Source organism: Hibiscus syriacus, unplaced genomic scaffold (assembly GCF_006381635.1).
Source record: "Hibiscus syriacus cultivar Baekdansim isolate YM2019G1 unplaced genomic scaffold, ASM638163v2 tig00112491_pilon, whole genome shotgun sequence".
Taxonomy (NCBI): Eukaryota; Viridiplantae; Streptophyta; class Magnoliopsida; order Malvales; family Malvaceae; genus Hibiscus; species Hibiscus syriacus.
This window is the reverse complement of record NW_024063344.1, coordinates 1879431-1905487: the sequence shown is the minus strand read 5'-3', so window position 1 is coordinate 1905487 and position 26057 is coordinate 1879431. Positions and strand designations below refer to the sequence as shown.

The 26057-nt window shown below is 33.5% G+C and overlaps 1 protein-coding gene and 1 non-coding gene across 2 annotated transcripts; both read right to left on the bottom strand.

Moving 5' to 3' along the window:
- Positions 1 to 17093: 17093 nt before the first annotated feature.
- TRNAM-CAU lies at positions 17094 to 17179 on the bottom strand. Its single transcript is given in 2 exon segments — positions 17094 to 17129; positions 17142 to 17179. It is a non-coding gene; the product is annotated as a tRNA-Met (tRNA).
- A 4754-nt stretch (positions 17180 to 21933) lies between these two features.
- LOC120180197 (7-deoxyloganetin glucosyltransferase-like) lies at positions 21934 to 23497 on the bottom strand. Its single transcript, XM_039185576.1, has 2 exons — positions 22963 to 23497; positions 21934 to 22885 (listed from the first exon to the last, which is right to left on the bottom strand). Exons 1-2 carry the CDS (start codon positions 23477 to 23479, stop codon positions 21948 to 21950), a joined length of 1455 nt encoding a protein of 484 aa, XP_039041507.1. The 5' UTR covers positions 23480 to 23497; the 3' UTR covers positions 21934 to 21947.
- Positions 23498 to 26057: the final 2560 nt, after the last annotated feature.

The window sequence follows — 26057 nt, the reverse complement described above, 5'->3', positions numbered from 1 at the left end:
GTGAATGCGCTTATTGCCTACTTTGATTATAAGAAACATGATGATCCCGGGTTTTTATGACATACTCGGTAGACGAATCGGGGGCATTGTATAATCTTATTTGGTCGGATTCTACATCGAGATCGGATTACACATGCTTCGGTGATGTAATTGCGTTCGACACAACGTACAAAGATAATTTGTATGGTCGACCAATTATGCCTATTGTTGGTGTCAATCATCACCATAACACAATTGTGTTTGCCACTGCCATAATCGCTTACGAGACGTCTCAATCTTTCGAGTGGGTGCTACAGAATTTTTTAGAAGCCATGATGAATAAATCACCTATTTCAGTTGTCACCGATGGGGATAGGGCAATGTAGAGGGCTATCAAATCTGTTATCCCTTATGCTAAGCACAGATTATGTTCTTGGCATCTTTCTCGTAATGCACAAGCTAACATTGGTGACCCAAAGTTTACAGCAGCATTCTCAAAATGCATGGCTTCCTGGTGGACAACCAAGGAATTTGATATTCAATGGCGTTCGGTTGTTTCAGAATTCAACGTCCAAAAGCATCCATGGGTGATTGAGAAGGAAAATACACGACACTTATGGGCACAAGCATATCTAACCGGTCATTTCTTTGCCAATATTCGCTCAACACAAAGGTGCGAGTCTATGAATGCTTTACTAGCTATTGCACTGAAACACAAGAAGACATATTTAGATGTTGTTCGTGCAGTTGAAGATGGAATTAGTAGAATGCGTATGAACGAGTTGAAAGCGGATTACTTAAGTTCCCATACGAAGCCCTTCCAGATCACCAAACTGGTCGACCTTGAAAGCCATGCCGCTGCGATTTTTACCTGCGAATCTTTTCGTGTGTTCCAAGATAAACTTATACGAGAGACATTGTACCGGATTGAGGCAGAGATTAAGTCCTTATCAGATGAATGTCAACATTATATTTTGTCAAAGTACGCAGAAAAAAATAGGAAATTTGAAATTAGTTTTGATTCTCGTACGAAAACTCTAATTTGCTCCTGCAAAAAATTCGAGACCGTTGACTTCGTGTGCCATCAACTTCACATTTTGAAGCACTTGGACTACATATTTTTCCGGGACTTTGATTCAAAGTAGGTGGACTAATGATGCGAAGGCTTCTGCACCCAGTTATGTTGATTTGAATGTGTCTCCAGAAGTGATGCAAATGGCAAAGTTCGCTGCTCTACGTTCAACGTCAAGTAGGTTATGCTACATTGCATCAAAGATAGACGAGTCTTTCAAAACCGCAAGAGATGAGATGAAAAAACTAATAGAAGAATTAGAAAAACTCGTTTGGTTTGAATGATTCAGTCAACCAGAGCATTGTAGTAAACAACGTTCGTGACCTCAACGAAAACAACGCAAGCGAAAAGAAGTGCCGAAGAACAAGGTCGAGAAGAAAATTAGGCGATGTGGGTACTGCAACGGTGAGGGACATAACAAACTAACATGTCCTCAAGTCAAGCTCAGTTTGAGTACAAGCACACAGCCTACATCAACTGATTTTTTCGAAGACGGAATGGAATGAAAACGATCTCCATATATCGTAAGTATCAACATGACTCCTATTGTGTATAAGAAACATGTACATATAAATATTTTAAATGAAGGAAGAAAAACCGCGTTACTTAAAATTAGCGACACAATATTAAAAAGTGTCAATATAGGTTGTAGACCTATTCGCTCATAAAACCGGTATATTATACCGGTTATATTACAAAATATCTATTACATTATAATTCTGGGTTCCGATGTGTAAATGTCGACACTTTTACAAGGTATCGACACATTTTTCTTCCATTCTGGACATAAAGTACCGACACAATATTAAAAAGTATCGACATAGGTTGTAGACCTATTCGCTAATAAAACTGGTATACTTATACCGGTTATATTACAAAATTATCTAGTACATTATAATTCTGGACATAAAGTACCGACACAAAATTAAAAAGTGTCGATATAGGTTGTAGACCTATTCGCTCATAAAATCGGTATACTTATACCGGTTATATTACAAAATTATCTATTACATTATAATTCTGGGTTCCGATGTGTAAATGTCGACACTTTTTGACAAGGTATCGACACATTTTTCTTCCATTTGGACATAAAGTACCGACAAAATATTAAAAAGTGTCGACATAGGTTGTAGACCTATTCGCTAATAAAACCGGTATACTTATACCGGTTATATTACAAATTATCTAGTACATTATAATTCTGGATATAAAGTACCGACACAAAATTAAAAGTGTTAATATAGGTTGTAGACCTATTCGCTCATAAAACCGGTATACTTATACCGTTATATTACAAAATTATCTATTACATTTAATCTGGGTTCCGATGTGTAAATGTCGACACTTTTTGACAAGGTATCGATACATTTTTCTTCCATTCTGGACATAAAGTACCGACACAATATTAAAAAGTGTCGACATAGGTTGTAGACTTATTCGCTAATAAAATCGGTATACTTATACCGGTTATATTACAAAATTATCTAGTACATTATAATTCTGTACATAAAGTACCGACACAAAATTAAAAAGTGTCGATATAGGTTGTAGACCTATTCGCTCATAAAACCGGTATATTTATACCGGTTACATTACAAAATTATCTATTACATTATAATTATGGGTTCCGATGTGTAAATGTCGATACTTTTTGACAAGGTATCGACACATTTTTCTTCCATTCTGGACACAATACTAAAAAGTGTGAAAACTTTGTTGTGGATATCATGGAAAACAATGATATAGTAATGTGTTTCGATACATTTGCAAGTAGATGTAAAATACATTAATAACTAGTATTGATATTTCAACAATCCTCAAATGTATATGTATACAGAGAAGCAAATATAGAATAATTAATGAAAATATACACACAATATAATCACACCAAAATATACATACACAAGAATGTTCAAATTATGTACCGACAAATGAAATTAATCCGATGAAAAATGGTTATTTCTAACGAAGTCCGGAACATTAGAGGCCTTCAACAAATTTTCCAAATACTCTCGTATGTTTCCGCCTTTTTCTGAGGACATACATAAATAATTTCAATTATCAAACTAATGAGGTGCAATTTTACTAACAATAAACTAAATTCGCATAAGCATGAATAAATTTGTGTATACCTAGAGCATTGTGTTCGAATGGGAAGCGCGTCAAAGGTATGTGGACATATGTAATTGTATTTCTATATAAACACATAAGTTGTTAAAATAATCAATGTCTGAACACCTGTTCAACTGGAAAAACATATTGCATAAATGCAACTTACCGGATTATAAATCATTTTTTCCACTAAATCATCGACCAAAAGTGTATTTAGCTCGTTAAAATCTGGACACGCGTTCCAAACATCATTGAGATCTTTACAGTAGGTAACAGTATCGTATGTTTTGCATTTTGCTTGATCCTGTTCACAAACAGTCAAACATAAATATGTAGGAATCATAGACAACGAAAAGTCAGCAAACTGTAATGACATTCATCTTACCCACACGAATAGAAAATGCTCAGAAAATAAAGGTAGTTTCTCAAGTACACGGTCGACGTTATGCCTGAGATTGTAATCAAGTTTGAATGTTAACATTCAAATATATATTAACGATTTTGACTACAGTAATTCAATTACTCCAAACATGTTCTAACCTCAACTTTGAAGACCAAAGGGCAACAACAAAATTGTCGACACAAAATTGCATAAATTCAAATAATCATGTTCTGAGGACAACATCTACAACATGAAGAAAATGATATTAAAGTTCTATGCTTATATGTTAAAATAATGGATACAAAAGAATAGAATTAAAACCTGCAGGCCGTCTTGGGATGTAGGCAAGGACACCATTGAGATCAAAAATTAAAAGTTTTCTTGAAGGCGGCGTTGCAGACACGATATACTTGTTTGGATCATCATCATCATCATTATCATCATCATCTTCTTCATCGTCATCTTCATCGTCAGCTTCATCTTCATTGACTGCTTGGTTGTCCACATCTGTTAAAAGAAAATAAAATACAGTTCAGAACGTGTAAATGTTTAGAAACATAAATAATGAATTACCTAACTCGTTTGATGTCGTTGACGTAATTCGTCATGCAAAATGCTGACTTCATGTTGCAATGATGAAATATCGGATCGCATTCCACTCACAAGGGAATCAATATGCTCCCGAAAATTGACCATGTATTCCATCACGGTCTTAATTGTGACATCCTTTGCAACTGGAGCTTCTTTCATTATTGCGTCTCCACTTGGTTGCTCTTCTTCATGGCCAACGGGGTCCATTTCCTCCCTCTCTTGATCTAATCCGACCTCCTTGACACGCTTCCAACCGAGTTTTTCAACAAAATCATATCCCGCTTTTTTAATAAATACCATGTCAATCTTGCGGGTTAATCGAATAGGGGCATCATGCGAAAAATCAACTTCCTTCTTTTTCAACAGATGGGTGATGACACATCCATATGGTAGTGTAGTTGAAATTGTTGCTCCCTTTGTGACCATATATACAATTGTATTAAATATGAGTTTTGTAATGTTTGGAGCCGTTTTGGATTTGGATTTATACTTGCTATCCACCAATAATCGTTGTCTCGAAGCATTGAATGTTTTCCCCCACTAGGCCGGATAAACTATGTGAGCATTTTGTGAAACACTCTCGACTCTACATCGAGGTGAATTGGGCTATTTCTAGCAACCCGTTTAATTGTAGACCAATCTACACCATTTTCATCTTAATCCCCTTTATTCGCTACACCTAAACCCTCCGCAATAGTTTCCGGAGATATATATATATCCTTCCCCATGACATGTGTATTAATTCCTATTATATTAGTCTTATTAGGCTCGTGCTTTAAGGAAACATTGTTGTAGAAGACTCTAACTAGGTTGGGATAATATCTTGGTTCTACACCAAGGATTTCAAGCCAACCCCAAGATGTAAATGTGGATTTAAAACTAAATGCATATTTATCATCAAACAAGAAACCCAGGTCAATGACACGTTCGGGACGAATCTTCCTTACTTTAAAACTCGTCTGCCATCTTTGTTTCTCCATATCGGATCTAAAGTTCAGAGTTTCGAAGGACCTGATTTCCTCAGAAGAATCGTTTGTTTCAGAAGGAGGTTATGGTTGAGAAGAACTGGGTTGAGAAGAGCTTTGAGAAAGACCGCGCTTCTGACGCTGACGTTTTGGAGCCATTTTGGTTGGATGTTATTACAATGGAACACAAACACATTCAGGAAAAAAACTCCAATATAGAAACCCATAAAATATCGATAAATTTACATGAATATCTGATCGTCACTGTTATGATAACGCTAGTATTCTTTGGAGAGGAAGAGTTATCTTCTGCCTGCTTGCCTTTATGTTTAGGGTTTTTCGATTTTAGAGTACTATATATAATGAACGGTGGAAAAACACTTGATATTTAAATCTGGACCAAAAATATCGACACAAACTACAAAAGTGTCGACACATTATTTAGACCTATTCTCTCATAAAACCGGTATACTTGTACCGGTTAGATTGAAAAAGTACCTATTACATTATACTTATGGGTTTCGATGTTTATGGGATCAACACTTTTTATATATGGATCGATACTTTATTGTTGCACCCTATTTGCCATTCATTCTGGACCAAAAATATCGACACAGACTAAAAAAGTGTCGAAACATTATTTAGACCTATTCTCTCATAAAACCAATATACTTGTACCGGTTAGATTGAAAAATTACCTATTACATTATACTTATGGGTTTCGATGTTTATCGGATCGACACTTTTTATACATGGATCGACACTTTATTGTTGCACCCTGTTTGCCATTTATTCTGGACCAAAAATATCGACACAAACTACAAAAGTGTCGATACATTATTTAGACCTATTCTCTCATAAAACCGATATACTTGTACCGGTTTGATTGAAAAATTACCTATTACATTATACTTATGGGTTTCGATGTTTATCGGATCGACACTTTTTATATATGGATCGACACTTTATTGTTGCATCCTGTTTGCCATTCATTCTGGACCAAAAATATCGACACAAACTACAAAAGTGTCGATACATTATTTAGACATATTCTCTCATAAAACCGGTATACTTGTACCGATTAGATTGAAAAATTACCTATTACATTATACTTTTGGGTTTCGATGTTTATGGGATCGACACTCTTTATATATGGATCGACACTTTATGGTTGCACCCTGTTTGCCATATTGTAAATTTGCCTTTTACTTTAAAGTGAATTTTGTAGTTATTGTACATACCCTCAATATATATGGAATGGCCATTCATTCTCGCACATGAAGACAATTATGATGTTATTTGGTATAATACAGACAACAATCTCCATATATCGTAAGTATCAACATGACCCTTATTGTGTATAAGAAACATGTACAACAACATACTGCTAACTTTTCTCATCTCATTCATAATTATATTCACATACAAAATTATAAATCGTATACAAAATTATAAATCTTATACAAAATTAACCCTACATTTACATCATTGCATCCTTTTGTTATTCTTATGTATCATGGCAGCTTTTGTTATCTCCTGTCTTCGTTGATTTTGATTGTGGCTTACGAGATCGTTTAATATTCGCGATCGATCCCACTCTCCAACAACCTATATTCAAATTGTCAGAACATTAAGTTTTGTAAACTACAGCATTCAATCTACGACTTTTAATAATTTTACCACAAACGAATTTTTCTTTCCACTTACAAAATCACCAGTTGCCCCTGTAGAACCGATCGATTCCATCCACATCATCACATATATGCCGCAATCATGTCTGTTACAAAATTTGAAAACCACACATGTCAATTATGATGAATACTGCATAAATTAAGCTTTCTATTTGTGATAACATCTCATACCCATTCAATTACTTATTCTTCTTATGCTCTACAAATTTGAAATTTTTCAATGGATACTTTCCTAGAGATCCACAGGATTCAACCCAAATACGTTTCTTATTATAAACATCTAATATTTTAATCTGCATTAAAATAGAAGAAGTTATGATCCAAAAAAATTATGCATTATAATTTACATAATGTCCTTTCATACATACATACCAATCTCTTAGCATCCTTCACTCTCTGTTTAGCTGCTTCAGTTGTAAACATACTATCATATATTGTTGCAACACGATCTACCATATCCAACACCAACAGATACCAATGTGAATTATGGTAGTTTATTGTGATCATGATCTGCAACAAATTTCACACCCAATTTGACAAAATTCAACATTCTATATCTGAAAACATCATTTGCAATTGGTATGGTGTCTTACCTTCTCACAGTCGGTGAATTTCACATAGTTATTCAATATGGACCCCAGAAGGTAGCAATACTCTCAACACTTTCTTTGCTGTTGGCATCCAACGCCTGCTGCTGCAATTACGCAACAAACATTATTAATTTACCGTCTATAACACTACTTATCTCCATTTATTAATTTAACTCACCGCTAAGTGGTGTGGAAGGTAGCCAATCCTCCGGAGTGACTTCTGAGAATCGTAGCATACTGTCCAGGCGAGCAAATCAATAACCTAACAAAATTAATTACACAATCAGAACATATTCAATAAGTTTTAATATTTTATACTTTCTACTTACCACACCGCCAACCCATTCCGTAGGCTTCAACGTTGCAACGTCGTATACACTAGCGAATTGATTTCCCATTGAGATTATAGAATATATGTATGAATCATTAGGATTAATATGTTGTCATGAAATATTTAAATATAACTCACAAAGCAATATATTTCACTTACTCCGATTCTAACTCACTATTCCATAAATAATCACAAATTGCAGCTTCGATGTCATCAATTCCGCTTGGAATATCCGTTTTTTCAACCTACAATTTTGCATACAAATTTTTGTCACAACAACAAAATAAAAATCAAATTAAGTTTTCTTTTATTCAACTTACCTTCTGCTTCTTCTTCTGGGGTGCAGGACATTCCAAATCCAAATCTGCTGCTATAACACTCTCCGGTGTATAACGACATCGACTTCCTTCCTCCTCATTTCTTCCATTTCTTCTTCTCCTCCTCTTTTTCTTCTTCATATTTTTTCAGTTCATCGTATTTTTTTCTACATAGCTCTTCATCTCTTTTATTTCACCCTTCAATTGATCTCCTTCATCCAAGTATTTATCAACCACCCCCTTCACCCCCGTAAGTTCACTCCTCAATTCCACAACCTCCTTCACCACTCCCTCAAATTTTTCACCCGTCACCATCTTAATATCACCCCTTAACACCCCCAACTTCTTTCACCACTTCACCCCTCAACAGCTCTACTTCTTTCACCACTCCATCTATTTTTCCTTCCATTACCCCCTTATACCTCTCAAGTGTATCTTCGACTCTCTCAAGTTTATCTTCGACTATATCAAGTTTCTCTTCGACTCTTGATTGTCTTTGCATGATATCAAATTAGATTTTTTTTATATCAGCTAATTCATACATCAAAATGTCGAAGTTACTATGTTTTCCCTCACCGTCGTCCCACTCACCGTCATCCCCCAATACAACCATCTCTCTTTTCTTCTCCTCTGCCTCCTCTACATCCTTGCCAATAACCTTCAAAATTAAATTACAATATTAAGACATTAATTATATTCTTAATATTATTTAATTACATTTATTACCCTTTCTTGCTTCTTCGCTCTATCCAACTTCAACTTCACCATCACTCTAACCACCTCTTTCTTCCCCCATGCACGGATGCGTGCCACTCCGGTTCTTTCATAAGCCGGCACTGCCTCACAGCCCGACAAAAAATCGAACAGTGCAACATGCATTTATAATAAAATTTATATTTTTATATAAAAACACAAAAAAGTTCTTCAACTCATTTACCTCTAAGATTGCTATGCACCCTTTGAGGTATCATTGGCTGCCCTTTTTAAAGGTGATTATTGATTCAATCAATCTCGAATGGATATATTCAGCCCAATTGAATTCACCCTTCAAGCCTTCATCACAAATGAGCTTCATATGTTCCTTGTTCGTTGACGTATGACCCGTTGGACAAAGAAAGATACCGATAAGGTATAATAGAACTCTGGCCTTCAGCTCATCCCCAACGTAAGATCCACTTTTTATTTCCTCTTCAATTTCAGCATATGTCACCTTCTGCTTCAAACCATATTTGGAGGCAAGTGCTTTCCAGTCCTTACTCTTACAGACTTCTACAACACTTTTGCCTTCATTTTCTACCCCAATACGCTGCAGCACATGGATCCCGAGAGAAATGAAAAATCACCATACTTAGCAATACATTGTCTAACATCAAATTGCGCCATCAAGGATCGACATAATTCCCTCCGAATAGGTCGATCCCTTACTCCTACCAACGATCCAAAACCTATTTCTCCCAGCACATTCAACTGACCCTTCTCCTTAAGGTGTTTAATTAATGAATTCACCCTTTTAATGCTGCATCTTGTCGACACTTCCTACATTTTTTTAACAATATATAATGTTATAGTTCTTATATATTTTGTATCAACGTATTTACAAGTTTAATGAATACCTTATTTTCATGTGTTTTCCTCCGTTCTTTGTATTCTTTACTATGATTCCTTGACTGTGTGATGTAAGGTTCCTTTTCAGCATCACTCATTGAATTCCATTTGGACCTCACATCTTTTGTCACATAATATTAAACATAAACGTTTCTTAATCAATACATTAACACTAAATACTACTCAATGTCAATTTCATTTTACATACCGAATCGCTCTGTGTGCCATCTTCCTTCATCCTTTTGCATTCGGCCATACTGTCAACATTTAAAATTTGTAATCAATTTAAAGTTTATCGATACTTTAATCCAATTACCATTTCAACAATAATAACAGAAAGACATTGATACTTACTAGAAGTACATATATCCACCCTTTGGTTGCTTTCGAGTCTCGGCCTCAATTTCGAAGTCATCTGCGCCACCAACAATTTTCCAACTCATTGACTCCATTTTTCCTTCATATATCAGTTTACGCAAATCAAATCAAATACTTGTTACGTACACTTTATTCAATATACAAATATAGATAACTACTCTTGTGGTAAAACGGTTTTCTTCAAAAGAATTTGAATGGCCACTACAAAATGTGTCGGCACATTTATACAACCTATAATATCATTTTTTACCTATAATATTTAATAAAAGTATCGACATTTATATTTTACCTTGAATATCACTTTCTACCTGTAATCTTTCTCAAATGCTTCTTTACTCTAAAACCCCAAACAACACATAAAAACCCTATTTCCTATTACTGTAATAATTAAAAACTAGGGTTTCGACAACATACTTTTCGATTCGACTGCAGCAACAAACAAACAAACTTTGCTTTAGAAACGCCTTCTGATATGCAGCAACAATTACGCTTCGATTTCAAAAACTAGTCCGTTCTATCTATTTTCAGATGATTTTTAGATATGGCCTTTATATTTTCATTGGATATGGTATTTATATTTAATCGATATAAATACAAAAGTGTCGATACTTTTATGTCAGGTGTCGATACTTTCGAAAGGATATTTACCTATTTCTTTGAAAGTGTCGATAATTTATTACACGTACTTACGAAAGTATCGACACTTTCAATATATCCGGTATCGTTTTACCGGTTTTATCATTTTGATACCGGTTTTATCATATTTTTACCTGTTATATCGTTGTGGATCGATATTTTTTTTAAAGTATCGACACATTATAGGCGCTAAAACTGATTCTCTTTTAAATTCACAAAGTGTCGATCCTTATATAAAGTATCGACACTTTCAATATATCCGGTAACGTTTTACCGGTTTTATCATTTTGATACCGGTTTTATCATATTTTTACATGGTATATCGTTTTGGATCGATACATTTTTTAAAAGTATCGACACTTTATAGGATTTATAACTGCTTCTCTTTTAAATTCACGAAGTGTCGATCCTTATATTAAAGTACCAACACTTTAAATGTATCTGGTAGCGCTTTACCGGTTTTATCATTTCAATACCGATTTTGTCATAGTTTTACCTGTTATATCGTTTTGGATCGACACATTTTTAATTTGGATCGACACGAACCGACAAGTTAAGTTTGTCAGTTGCATAATTTTTAAATATTTCTTCATGACTTAGACCTACTACATTATTATTAGTCAACATTTCCGGTAACGCTAAACCGAATTTATTAAATATCTTTTAATGTATCCGGTAACACTGTATATTAACCGTATATTAACCTGCCTTACAATCCCCTATTGGGGAGAGCACCTTGAGCAATAGCTTACGGGTCCATTTTCTATCTTAATAATTAAGGGCCATGTTTTATTTTTAATTTTATAAAATTGTCTCTACTTTCTACGTTAATTACTATGGGCTCTTAATCTTTTTTTCAATTTTTATAAAATTGTCTCTGCCTTCTACCTTAATTATTAAAGCCCTCTATTTTTTCAATTTTATAAAATAGTCCATACTTTCTGATTTTATAATTGAGAACCCTATTTTTTAAAATTTTATAAAATGACCTCATTTTCCACCTTTATATCTGAGGACTCATATTTTTTTCTATTCTATAAAATTTTCAATTTTTGCATCCTTCTCTCTATCTCTCTAGTTAACTATTCTTTATTTTTTGTTCAAAATAAAGTTCCTTATCGTACTTGCATATATTTTTTTCTCACTTAATTGTATTTAATGTGTTTTCTTAGTAAAATAATAAAAATAATATATTTAACAAAATTTAATGAATTTCCTATAATTAATTAATATATTATTAAATTATTTATTTAAATAATAGAATATACTTCAATTTCATAGGACCTATATTTGAATTTTTGCTAGAAGTCTAAAAATGTTCGAGACAGTTATGTTCCCCGAGCACAATAGATTTTGTGTATCAAGAGAAAATACAGTAGATTTTGAGCAATTACAATTTAGACATTTTTTTCATTAAGAAATAAAAGGTCGGAGAACAAACGGTGGGGCCCGGACTGCCGCGTTTTTCTGTCGGTGAGATAAAATATTGACGTGTCAGTTATGAAGGCGCCGCTACGGTCACATGCGAGGCCAAAGATCTTACATACTTTTTTGTTATATTTTCCGTACAGAGATTTGTGATTCTTTAAAGCAAAATAACTTGGAAAATTTGGATTTAATCATTTTTAAAATTATTTAAGAACAAATACATTAAAGAAAGATAATTTACATTATTTTATAATAAAATTAGAATATAATTATTCGTTATATTAAATGTATAGCTTTTAACAATCGTACACGAGATGAAGATAAATAAAGAAAAGTTGATAAAAAATGTTACACGTATATAATTATTTAATAGATATTTATTATCATACAATTTTAGTTATATGAACAGTTATGCACCTTTGACTTCGTTTATAAAATTTATTATAAAATGTTTTAATTATTTTATTATATATTTTAATAAAAATATATAGCCGTATTTTAATTTATACATAACAAAGTATTCACAAAATAAATAAATATAATTTATATTTTAAATCTATAAATGTACTGATTAAACACTATTAATCATAATATTTTTAGAAACAATAATATAACAAAATATCTAAATATACGTACATAGGGATGACAAACGGGGGGTCGGGTGCGGATACCCCCATACCCCATCCCCATACCCACCTAATATTTTTCAGTCTACCACCTATGATGGGTACAAATTTTCAAATCCACACCCGCCCACGCGGGTACATTTTCAAATTCATCCCCACACCCACTACCCACTAGCGACATACCCATCTAAACCCGCCTGACAGCAAACTAATGGGATGTTGGAGTTGGTTCCCAGACAGTTCGTGATGGGGTAGCAGTGCATGCTTCAATTTGTCAGAGGAGTGGCTCTATGAATGTTATGGAGACAGATTGTAGGGAGCATGTAGTCGCAGAGCTGGATTGTTGTGTTGCTTTCGATGTTAATGCTCATAGTGCGCCTAATATGGGTTTTGAGGGGCTAAAGAACATGAAAACTGTTGCTTTTGATGTTAATGCTTATAGTACGACTAATTTGTGTTTGGATGGGCATCATGGGCTAAAGAACATGGAAAGTGACATGGTTAGTGGGATTATGGGTTTAATCAAAGAGCCGAATATTTTCCTAATTAAAGACCAGATTAAAGACCAAATATCCTTAATATTTGGTTAAATTATATGTTATATATTATACAATATTAAAATTTATAAATTAGTCTCTAAAATTACACCTAAATTCATAATGGTCCAAAATTTAATAGATATTTAACTGGGCGGGCGGATGCGGGGCGGGTTATGTCTCAAACCCATTACCCGTCCACCACCCACGACGGGTACCACTTTATAAATCCACACCCGCCTACTACCCGCTAAAATTATACCCATCCCCGCTTCAATTGGAACGGATGCGGAGCGAAATCCACAAAATAATACCCGTTTGTCATCCCTATACGTACACTTTATCATTTAATTATTAAAAGAATTAAATACGTAATCATATTGCATTATCTAAAAGAAATAAGAAGTGTTTAAATTTTAAGCTTAACATTAATTAAGAATCTAAAAATTCGAAATTAATCATACTCAAAATTAATTCTATATATATTCAAATTCATATTCACAACTAGAAAGCTGGAGGTATTTAAAAAATAAATAAATTGCTCAATGTGATTGTTAAAAATATATGTAAATTAACATTCTTTGATAATTTAACTACATTAATATGATTACAATTAACGCGCCTACTATATGAATAATTGAATATGCAAATTTGTTCTTATTATATTTCTAACTTTAAATAATTTACTACTTGGAGGATAAAATATGATCCCCTCTTGACGGTAGTAATCTAAAAGGTCAAACTAAGTCAAATACATTTCCCATAAAAACGACGTCGGTGATCCTTCTCACATTAAATGGCAAAACCACTGTGTTGACCCTAAAATAATAATATTTTTTCTTATTCAAAAGCTAATTATTCCTTCCCCACAATTAGAGGCCGAAATTAGCGTTGAATGAAATCAGGACCACCGTGTTTACCAATAACTACTTTCCAAGTCTCTGGACGCGAATTCAAAGCCTTTACACCTATAAAACAATTAAATATTCCCTTCCTTTTTACACGGTTGATTTTATAGTAGGGAATCGTAAAAAATTACGTTGACACGTTTTCACGGACATATCGAATCAAGTTTAAGGATCATTTAATGTTTTAATTAATAATTAATATAATAATGGTGTAGGGGTTCTCTTTCCTTTCCGGGATTGTTTAATTGCTAAACTTCACTTATAAGCTTGCATTGTGATGTTTATTTTTTACGTCTCCACCTTCGAACATTAGTAATTTCGACCTGCAATGGCAGATGGGCTGGACCCAGGTGCTGAACGTCACGCGCAACCTTTAGTATAAGTAATGGACTACTGCTGCAGCCACGTGGTTGTTGGCTGCTACTGCCGTATTTGGGTATGCCTGCAGAGCCATGCATGCTCACTGAATTTGACATTTGAAGTCATGCGTCACAATGATTGAAATTTTAAGGTTGTGTAAATTAATCAAATTTTGAAGATGTTATTAACTAAATTATTTAAATAAAAGTTTTATAATTAGATCAGCAGTTTTCATAAGTAATAAAAAAGTAAATATCATGATCTAATATTGATAATAATTTTTGAAAACTGGAAACCTCTGTTTTAAAAATCGGATTGGACCGGCGGTTCAATCGAGAATCGTTGTTTAGTCCAGTTCAATCTAAACCGGTTAAATCACTATTAGTGAACCGGCCAGAACCGTTGAACTGTTCGAACCGGACTGGCTGAAAACCGAGAAAAACTGGGATTTTTATTTTTTTTAAAAAAAATTAAACCAAACAATGTCGTTTGTTAAACGAGCCATGTCGAACTCGAATATTGCTGAGCTCGACTCGAACTTGAAAACTTTAAAAGTAAGCTCAACTCAAACTCACAAGCTAAAAATTATCAAGTTCAACTCAAACTCGAAATATAATATTGAAACTTGAACTCAAAAAGGCTTGAACTCAAAAAAAATTTAGAAGCTCGATTGAAGCCTAAAATTCGAGCTTGATTGAAGTGAAAGAATAGTTCACTCAATGCTCACCAAAATACTCCATGATTTTGAATGCCAAATTACCTCTATTATTTATAGAAGTTAGTTGTGATGCGCATCTATGTTTCTTAGCAATATGAGATTGTTTTGTTCTCATATTTTTACTCTTTAGACTTTTGGGATGCTCTTCTATGTTTCTTAGCAATGTAAGATTGTTTTGTTCTCATATTTTTACTCTTTAGATTTTTGGGATGCTCTTCTATGTTTCTTAGCAATGTGAGATTGTTTTGTTCTCATATTTGTACTCTTTAGACTTTTGGGATGCTCTTTTATGTTTCTTAGCCATGTGAGATTGTTTTTTAAAAAAAATATTAAACCAAACAATATCATTTTGTTATGATTTTTTAACCCCAAATTTATTTTTTAATTATAGTTATATAATTTTATTTATTATTTAATATGTTTTACCTTAAATATTATGTTGTAGTTAATTTGAATCATTTTGTTTCACTTGATTTTATGGTTATGTTATGACTTGCTTTGAATATGACTTGTGATATAAAAAATTATTTTTTATTAAATATTTTTGGTATTTTTATTTAATTTTTTAAATAATTATGACGTCGTCCGGTTCTTCCGACCGGTCGAACCGATTCGACCGACTGAACCAGTAAACCGGTAATATGACCGGTTCGCTAACCGGTCCGGTTCTGAAAACCATACTGGAAACCGCTCACTATATATATTATGTCTAAAAAATGGGCAACCTATATCTATGATTAGCATTAAGTCGTAATTTTCACGCGTCTCCTGTTTCTTATAATCATTGAAATTTCCGCATGTGAGATGTACATATGAAAATGGTTAATTCCCCTGACAGGCTGACCACCGTTGTTAAGAAATTACCCTTGTCATCCTCGCAGAAGAAATTAACCAATCAGATGAATTCCATAAACTTCTTTGGATTTGAATTAACCCGATTCATTGTATTTATTGAATCAGCCCCACTCAGAGCTTTGCGGCTTCCATCATGATCACGACATTTCCATTTGGACAAACATCAACTTGCCAAAACTTATGAATTTAACACATTGCCAGTTCATGGCCGCAAAATCTTGAGAGCCGACATGATTTTATTTAAAAATGTTACATGTCAGATTTCAAAAAATAAGGAGGTAAATTAACATTTTAAATATATAGTTTTATAAATTTATATTAAACATGATTAATTGATTTAAATTTTAAATAATTGAGTTAAATATTTTGTTAAGACAAATGTCGCATAAATGTTTTTAGTACTACAGGGTCTAAAGGAAATTGAATGTTGTTCTATTAAAGTTGAGGTGAGGTGATCATAAGAATGACTATGAAATCAAGTAATGATTGTTATAACATTGCACAACCACATAAATTTGGACATGCATCGGACCCAATCTTATGTGACACGAGGACGGCCAGGTGATGACAGCGAAGGAAAACAAGTATCAAAGGTCTTTGATACTATTTTAATAAAAATGTAATGAATAAAAAAATATTGAATAACATTAAAACACCAACATTTGTGTATTGTACACCAAGATTGAAGTCAAAACATTGATTCAGTGAAGTTGGGGAATATTTTTTTTTGTGAAAGTCAAGATTGAAGTCGGTTGAGCACAAGAAAGAAAACCAATGGATGAAATTTGTCGCTCACATTCACATGGCAACTTAGATGGGTCCACGTTTGGACATTGAAACAGACCAAAAAAATTATATTGCAGAGCATATTGCACGGTGTCTGATCCCAATTCAGCCGAAGAAACATAAAGAATAAGCCCATCCAATCCAACTTGGGAGAAAAGTACAGGCATGCCGCATTCATGACGCCGAGTGGCGTAAGCATTGTCAAATTTTTGGTAAAAAGTTTGAGTTGGGGTGAGAGAGGCTCGAACTCTCGACCTCAGGATCACTCAGAAAGCTATGAGACCTACGCGCTAGCCAACTGCGCCACCACCCCAGATGTTGATTAAGACAAAGAAAATTATTTGGACTAATTGCATGGTGTCTGATTCCAATTCAGCCAAATAAACTTAAAGGCATGCATGACAACGAATAGCGCAAGCATTGTGCCTACATTTGGGGGGGAAAAACAGGGGTGAGAGAAGCTGGACCTCAGGATTACAGAAGCTATGAGATCTACGCGGTAACCAATGCGCCACCACACCAGATGTTGGAAAGTGTAAAGTTATCATATTTGTTTTCAGTGAAAATCGAAGGCAAACCGCAGTTCCTTTGAATGTTTTGATCTCATTCATGGTTATCGAAATAAACGTTTAAACATTTTACCACTTCTATAAAATAAAAAAATTGTAGACTGTTTTATGGGTAAATTACATAATTTATCACTCAAATATTTTCTCACTCTAATTTTGATTGTTGAAGTTCATTTTTTTTCTAAATTTAATTATTTAACTTTCAAATTATTCCTAATTTAATCACTCTAACTTTTATTTTTTTAATTATATATTAATAAAATAATAATAAAAATTTCATGTCACAAAAGTTATTAATAAAATAAATTGGAGTAATTAAAACATGAGCAATTTGAAAGTTGAATAGTTAAATTGAAAATTTTTAAACTTTAGTGACAAAATAGGAGTGAGAAGATAGTTAAGTGATGAATGATATAATTTACCCATAAAAAATGCCACGTGCAGTTCGTTAAGTTTTTAACGTCAGGATACTGAAATGAATCAAAAAGTAAATATTATGTATAATTTTGAAACAAGTGAAAGTTTAGATACTAAAATGAAACAAAATTAATAGTCTAGGTACTAACATGTAGTTTACCCAAAATCAAAAGAAGCAAGTGGTTTGGGGGGGGACTGGGGAATGGATATAGAGACAAACACAGTCGAACAAAAAGTAAGGGAAATGAGGTGGAATCGTAGAGGATTCGGTTTTCTGATCCATTATTGTCAACCATAATATGTGATGAATCCAAAAAGAGAGTTTTCTCCAAAGGAAAGCTACCCATTTGTTGCTTTGTTTGTTTAGATGCAATGGCTTACCCACATTATCAATCACTTTTTGGTGACACAACATTTACTAAAGTGTTTGTTGGGGGACTAGCTTGAGAGGCTCCGACCAAGGAAATGCGAAGGTATTTTGAGCAGTTGGGAGAGATTCTTGAAACTGTTATCATCACTGATAAAAATATTGGTATGTCCAACTTACAAATAACCTAATAGTTAAAGGACTAAAGATAATTTTTTTCATGTGTAAAAATTGACCACTTACCGACTTGTCAACCTGAATTAACTTATAACACTTGGTGTCCATCGTAGTCACTTGTCAACTTGAATTCTTTTGTGCATTTAATTTTATATCCATCTTTGACTAAAATAATTGTCATCTTTTAATCTTTAATGGTAAAATTGAACTCTGATACTTATTAATTTTGACCAACATTTAGACTTACCAAATTGTAGGCTTGTAATATTACATGCCAAACACATAACAAGCACTCCATGTTGTTTTCGATCAAATCAAGCCATTGGTTGTTCCATGCTCTAGTTAGAAGATGTGGTACATCATACATGCATACCTTTAAAAAATTTAATCTTGATTTTTAGTGTTAACATACTTACATCATGCCTAGTTTTTGTTTTCTCGATGCAGTTGGCATATCACTGTACATAGTAAAATGATCATGCATTTGACTAGAAAATTGTCGTCACTAGGATAAAACTAATAAGGTAAAAAGAATGGGAACCATACAATACCAATGCAGTCAATGATAGTATGATACAATGTACGTGTCACATACTGGCTTGACACCGAGTGTTCAAAAAAGAAAGTAATATAGGGTTTTCATTACCATTTTATCAGCGACTTCATTCGCTCTCTGAGCTTTAAGTTTGAGTTTTGCTAGCAGATGTTAAAGGCAAAGGTAAAAAACATTAACTTCAAAAATAAAAGGGTTAAAGCATGGAAATCAAGGGTACAAATAAACATAGAGATTTGTTGTAATGATGAAATCCAACTCTTGTTCCCTCTGTTTTATATTTTTGTTACATTTACCTCATGTACTACGATCATATCTTCTACATCAGTCGAGCTTTCGCCTCTCAGTGCCATTGTAAGTCCAACAAAGTGCTTTCAGCATTGATATTCTTTTCGATCTCTATACATTTCACCACTCCACCGAAAATTCTTTCTACCTCTACCATGGCGGAACCTTAAGGTAGTGTTGCAAGTAGTCCCTTGGATTTTATACGCTAGCTATCACTAATTCCTTATTATATATGAATGCTGCTTCTTGCAATTTGCTTCCAAGGGAAACCATTTTTTTTTTGGTTCTTTGTTGATCTTTAAGTTCAGTCATTTGCTCATATTGCTACTAATTCTTTTTGATGAATTCCATATTTCCAGGTTTCCCACTTACATTCCTGAATACGAGTACACCTAGTAATCGAGGAAACCTATTTCTCTGCCGATTTCGTATCATAATTCAACTGAAAATTAGCATTAATATACAAGTATAAAGCAATGCAAACTCTGTATAATCCACAAATCCAACAGGCACAATACTATCATCAACTGTATGGATCAGCATCTACCATAATGGGGTCACCATACTATTTTGGCTACTCTTTGCAAGCATCCAGGGGAACATTTTCTGCATCCTAGGCTCAATGTATCGTAGGACGGTCATATCTTTACTATCCTACCAAATGGAGGGGTCCTTCTCCAACTATCCTCCCCCACCCTTCCATCTCACTTGGCACCCCTTTCCCTCTTTTGCAGGTAAATAATTCTTGTCACACTCTATCCCTTCAATTTTTTTACTACCAGCATTGTTTAGGCTTCACATATATGATGGAACTGAGTTATATTGGGGTTTCAAATTCATTTCTTTTGAGAAAAAGAATGTACCTGTTTCTGTTTTCACTTGTAAATATGTATGCTCGTCATAAATTTTGTTACTGATTTTGGTCTCAGATTCTCAGACTCATCAGCCTCCCTCCACAGAAACAGAAGCTGGGGCCATAATTTCTGAAAGTATAACAACCCGAAAGGGAAGAATAACTCATTATGCCTGCCAAAATGTTTAAACTGTACAATCTTTGATTAGTTTTTATGTTCTTCTCATAGCCTTATTTCACTCTCATATTATCATAATTCAATCTTTCGACCACAAATGGGCTCAAGCATTCAAAACTCTTTGAACGTCACATAGTTGCATCTCCCTTCTGCCCCCCCCCCCCCAAACAAAAAAATGTACTCATTTGTATATTGAAAATGGGAATACCAAGAAATTTTCACAATGGTTCCAATGCTTTTGGACAGCCCTATCTCCACAACCTTTTATAAAATAACACTCAAAAGATTCCACCAAATTAATGAAAAGTGGGGGAGGAGGGGGGCATCCCTCTCTTAATATAGATTTCTATCTAAAAATCATTAACCAACAATGAAATTCTGACTGTAGATATGCATATTCAAATGCACTTTACACTATCGGTTCTCAAAACTCAGCGTTATTCTCATCATAAACTTGAAACAGTGCTGATCAATTGTACCAAGTCAAAAATGTAGAAATAAAAATTAAAGGTCATATCAAAGTTAAAAAATTTTGTGTTTAAATTTCTTAAATTAAATTATGAATACGTGAGAAGGGTCAAAAATATAAAATTTCAATTGAATGAAAAGAAAAATAAAGTAATTAAATTAAAGTACTAAATTTTTGAAGGAACAAACGAGGGGTTGCCACTGACAACTGCTGTGATAACGACAAATCTAAGCTTCGGTGTTGACATGGACAGTGCCGCGCTATTGAGTCGTCTTGCTATGATTACCTCCGACAAAGAAATGAATATCAGCCGTTGAAATCGTTGATCTTGACAACACAAGAAAAATTCGGCACGTGCAAAATTGGCATGGCGTATAAAAAAAAAACTCTATCGAAACTGATACCACTAAAGATTAAAATCCATATTTTCCCTTACATTTTATTTAAAAAAATTAATAAAATTATTAATGTGGATAATAATATTCCACGTCATTGTGTATTTTAACAAATATAACATTATTATTTAAAAACTCTATCTTTTACCTTATTTTTATTTTTAAAAATTAATAAAATTATTCACGAGGACAACAATATTCCATGTCATCATATATATCTTTTTAAATATGTATCATAAAAATCTCTATTTTCTTACATTTTATTTAAATTTCTTAAATAAAATAAATTACGTGAATAAAAATATTACAGATAAAATTGTTTAGGTACGGCAGTGATTTTTTTTTCAAGTGAGAAAGTTACAATACAACCGAAAAATGATTGGATGAAATAATATTTTTTTAGAAGATGATTGAATGACACGACGTTTTTTATAAAAAAAATATAAAAAAATACACTGTAGTTCTAACATCTTCTCCGATGTAAAATAGATAAAACGCTACTATAGAAAATGATCTCCAACCGACACTATTTCAAAAAAAAAATCACCTCATGGTCGATTTTGCTCAATATTAGACATAATCGTTTTTTTTATAGTAAATTTATCACCCTCAATAATATTATATTGGTTCGTTCTAACAAAAACAATGTAACACCATCAAGATTACAATGGACATTCTTAAATTAAACAAAATGTAATGCTTAATATTTTAAATAAATATTGAACTAAACACTTGTAGAGCTTAAACTAATTCTTAGGAAAACGCTGCATAATTTATATAAAAGTAAAAACTAAAGTGGCAGTGGCCTTGGAGTCTTAAACTCTGGGTGACAGTAGAACCTGGATCATTTTGTCTAGGTTCCTGTAAGATGACCCATCGGGATTGGCTATGGACTCCTTTGCTTTTGTTTTCCATTCCAGAGCTTTCTTCTTCATTTCTTTGCCCTTTCCTCCTTTGATTAACTCTCTAACAAGGCTCTCAACTTCATCCCTCTTAACATCACTGTCGATTTCCATGCCCACTCCCCATTTACTGCATGAACACCAACAATTTGTCGGTTGCTCAGCGAAAAACGGCCAACATATCATCGGAACGCCGGCGGATATACTTTCAATCGTGGAATTCCATCCGCTATGTGTTAAGAATCCTCCAATAGAAGGGTGGCCTAGAACTTGTTCTTGAGGGCACCATGTGGCCAATAGTCCTCTATCTTTGGTCTCCTCTACGAACTTTGCCGGCACAATTGCCGACTCACCACCCACAAGGTCGGGTCTGATGACCCAAAAAAAGGGTCGTTTGCTGTTTGCTAGCCCCCAAGCAAATTCAGTCAAGTGATCAGCTGTCATAACGGTGATGCTCCCAAAATTCACGTAAACAACAGAGTTGGGCTCTTTCGAGTCTAGCCATTGGAGACACTGGGGTTCTTCCTTCCAAAGATTGGATCCTATCTGTTTCAATTCATTGTCATGCACATGATGGTTCAAAACAAGATGCAGAGGCCCCACGGAGTAAACGGGTGGTAGCATTGAGTTGAGCGCGTCCAAGACATCGTGCTCCAAATCATCAAATGTATTAATTATTATAGCTGAGGCCTTCCGAGTTCTTTCAGTTTCAACGGCTAAGAAATGAAGCATAATGGAATCCGGGTCAGTTGTTCTTATGAAAGAAGGTATATCCCTTAACCGGATGCCTTCCATTGCTAGTATCCAATCTATGACGGTATCCAAATATCCGTTCGTTAAATAGCTTTCATCTGCAAAATCAAGATTAACAATAATTAATAAACGTCAATGGAAATTTTTTTAAGCTAAAAGAAATCTTTACAATTACCTTTGAGAGGCGTATAACCCTTTTCCATTAGTTGGCGATAATAAACATAACCAAGGAAGCCGCAAGCGCTCGGGGTCCAAAACAGAACGTTAGGGACGCCAAGTTCTTCAGCTGCATCAAGAGTGAAGCTCATAACGCCATCCGAAACAATGCAAGAAACAGAGGGGACGTCGGATGTGGTGGAGTCGTTTAGCTTGTGGAGGAGTTGTTTAAAGTAGGGTAAGCATGTTTTACCGGTGGACTCGCAGAGGGAAGGAATGTCTTGGGTGGCATCGGCATCCGTCGGCGGAAGGCCGTCGGGAATGGTATGGAAATGAAAAGAAGGGAGACCGTCAAGAGCATGCGGTCCTCGGGACTTAAGTAGTCGTTTGTGGTTAAACTCAGTGTTGACAAAGGTGACATGGAAGCCCCTGTGGTGAAGAATCATAGCTAGCTGCATCATGGGATTGATATGGCCTTGAGTGGGGTGAGGAACACAAACCACATGGGGCTTATCCGTTAAACCCAAAGAATCCATTTTCGATATTTCAACTTAGAATTTAGGAAACAGGCGGATATGAGAATGATATGCTTTTTCTGGCCGGGGAGAGATTCAGGATCCCTTTTATAGCCTTATTGAAGCTGAGTGTGGGAATGGAAAAAGCATTTTGTTTCTAATGCAACTAGCCTAGCCTGCCTGTGAACATTAAATTGGTAAAATAAATTTCAATTTCAGCGGAGATATGTCAAATGAATAAGAACACACTGAAAGAAAACATGATACAACTAACACACCGACATTTGAAATATAAACCCCGCCACCAAAATGTAACACCATAGTCATATATGTTTCGTAATATTTGTTCAACTTAATTGTTTAAAATTTTTGTTTCATTTAATAATTTTCTTTTTAACTTTACTTTTTTTCTCTTAATCATATAAATTTATAAAATATTATTTAATCATTGAAAACTAATTTGATTTCAATCAGTAATTAGGCAGTTCAATGTTTTTAATATACAAATACAACTGCCTAATATTACTTGGTGTTAAACCACTTAAAATATAACATTTATATTATTCACCCATAAATACGATTAATACTAAAGTTAGACAAAACTAAAGAAAATAACCCTAATTACTATTATAAACCCTTTTAAAATAAATTTGATAAAGCAACCCAACAAATATAATGTACATGCCTCTAATAAGTCAAAGTTAGGATGTCTTACTGATACTGTCAGTAGGTTTGATTTTGCATAAGATGCTGGCAAGCACCTCACTTCACGACCTATATATTATTCGAACCTATGCATAAAAATCATCACACACTAAGTAAAACTTAATGAGGCAGCAATATAACTAAAGTGATACAAAACCATAAATTTCATAAAATATAGTAAATAAACTATAATTTAAATAAAACATTAAACTTCCACCCATGTTAGTCAAACTATTTTTCCTTCTGAAAACCTGAAAATCATCATCTCATGATTTATTTTATCAAAAATCATGTAAGTCATCATCAAATATCATAAATAACTTTTGTTCTTTCAATTCAAATGTATTTCCTAACTTTCTTTTCTATTCTATGTTCTTGTCTTTTATATATTGTCATAACTTTAACACTTACTGTCATAGCTCAATGTATATGTAAGAGAATATAAGGTGCACACTACGCACAACACAGTACCTAATCATAAATGAAACTGCAACATGATGCCCTTTAGTGCAATCATAACCTGAGCACCAACGGTGCTGAACATTGGGACACGAATGTACCAAAGCTGAACTAATAACTGATAAGTGATAACTGAAAACTGAAAAGTACTCACTAAATGGCATGCCAAATGTACCTATACCTCTCAATGCAACATACAATTGGCTTATATGTATCATCATAGAATCATTTATTAATATGTGTCTGATAATTGTAAAATATTTGATATCTGTAAATATCTGATAATTGAAAATCATCTGATAACTGTAAACATTTAGAATTCATCATCATAAATATCATACTTGGACATTTCATACCCAAAATCATTCATAGAACTTGATGAAAAAATTTATAGCAATATTCCATACTAAAAATTTATAAATCATACTGAAAAATAAAATGAGGTTAATTTATCGCAAGTCATCATCGACTATAATAATCAAATAAACAAACTGCACATAGTTTAACACTTTATTTATATATATTTTAATCAAAATATAAGCCTCAATAAGCTTTAGATTTAAATCATTTGTCTTCCACTACTTTCAATACACAATTTATCAAAATTTCATATTCTAGCAGTTTGCACTATATTCAAACAAATATTATTATATATTAATTTATGTAATGAAAAATTATTATGTTTGTACCAATGAAAACTAGACTCAAATAAAAATCTAAACATATAAAGAACTCCATATAGTTCCACCTGTACAATTTATAGTGAATTTTCAAAGTTAACTGACAGAAGTTACTTCGAGCAGAATCTGCTGCCCTGTTTTTTGACCTATCACCTATTAAAAATTCATTTATTTTTGTATACACATCGAAATCAATTTCTGTTTGTTCTAAATGAAACTAGACTGATATAAAAATCCAATGATATAAGATTCATTCTTCAATTAATTTTTTAGAATTTATGGTGATTTTCTAAACTTTCTGTTCAAAACATAATGTCTAAGCATATTTCACCAACTTGCATCCTTAGCTTATTCACTAAATCTATAAGCTTAACAATTAAACATATAGGCTTGAAGTACACCTCTCATGCACTAGGAGTCACTTCTTAACGTAACTCTGACACTGGCTCATCGCAAGCCAATATTTGTTTCGAAAACTGATAAGTGATAACTGAAAAGTACTCACTAAATGACATGCCAAATATACCTATGACTCTCAATGCAACATACAATGGGCTTATATATATCATCATAGAATCATTTATTAATATGTCTCTGATAACTATAAAATATTTGATATCTGTAAATATCTGATAACTTAAAATCATCTGATAACTGTAAACATTTAGAATTCATCATCATAAATAACATACTTGGGCATTTCATACCCAAAATCATTCATAGAACTTGATGAAAAATTTTATAACAATATTTCA

Excerpts from the sequence above, each read along its gene's own strand:
- LOC120180197 (XM_039185576.1), bottom strand. The coding sequence starts at position 23,479 with ATGGATTCTTTGGGTTTAACGGATAAGCCCCATGTGGTTTGTGTTCCT. Across the intron at positions 22,886-22,962 it reads GGGTTATACGCCTCTCAAAG|ATGAAAGCTATTTAACGAAC; the intron begins GTAATTGTAAAG and ends TTGATTTTGCAG.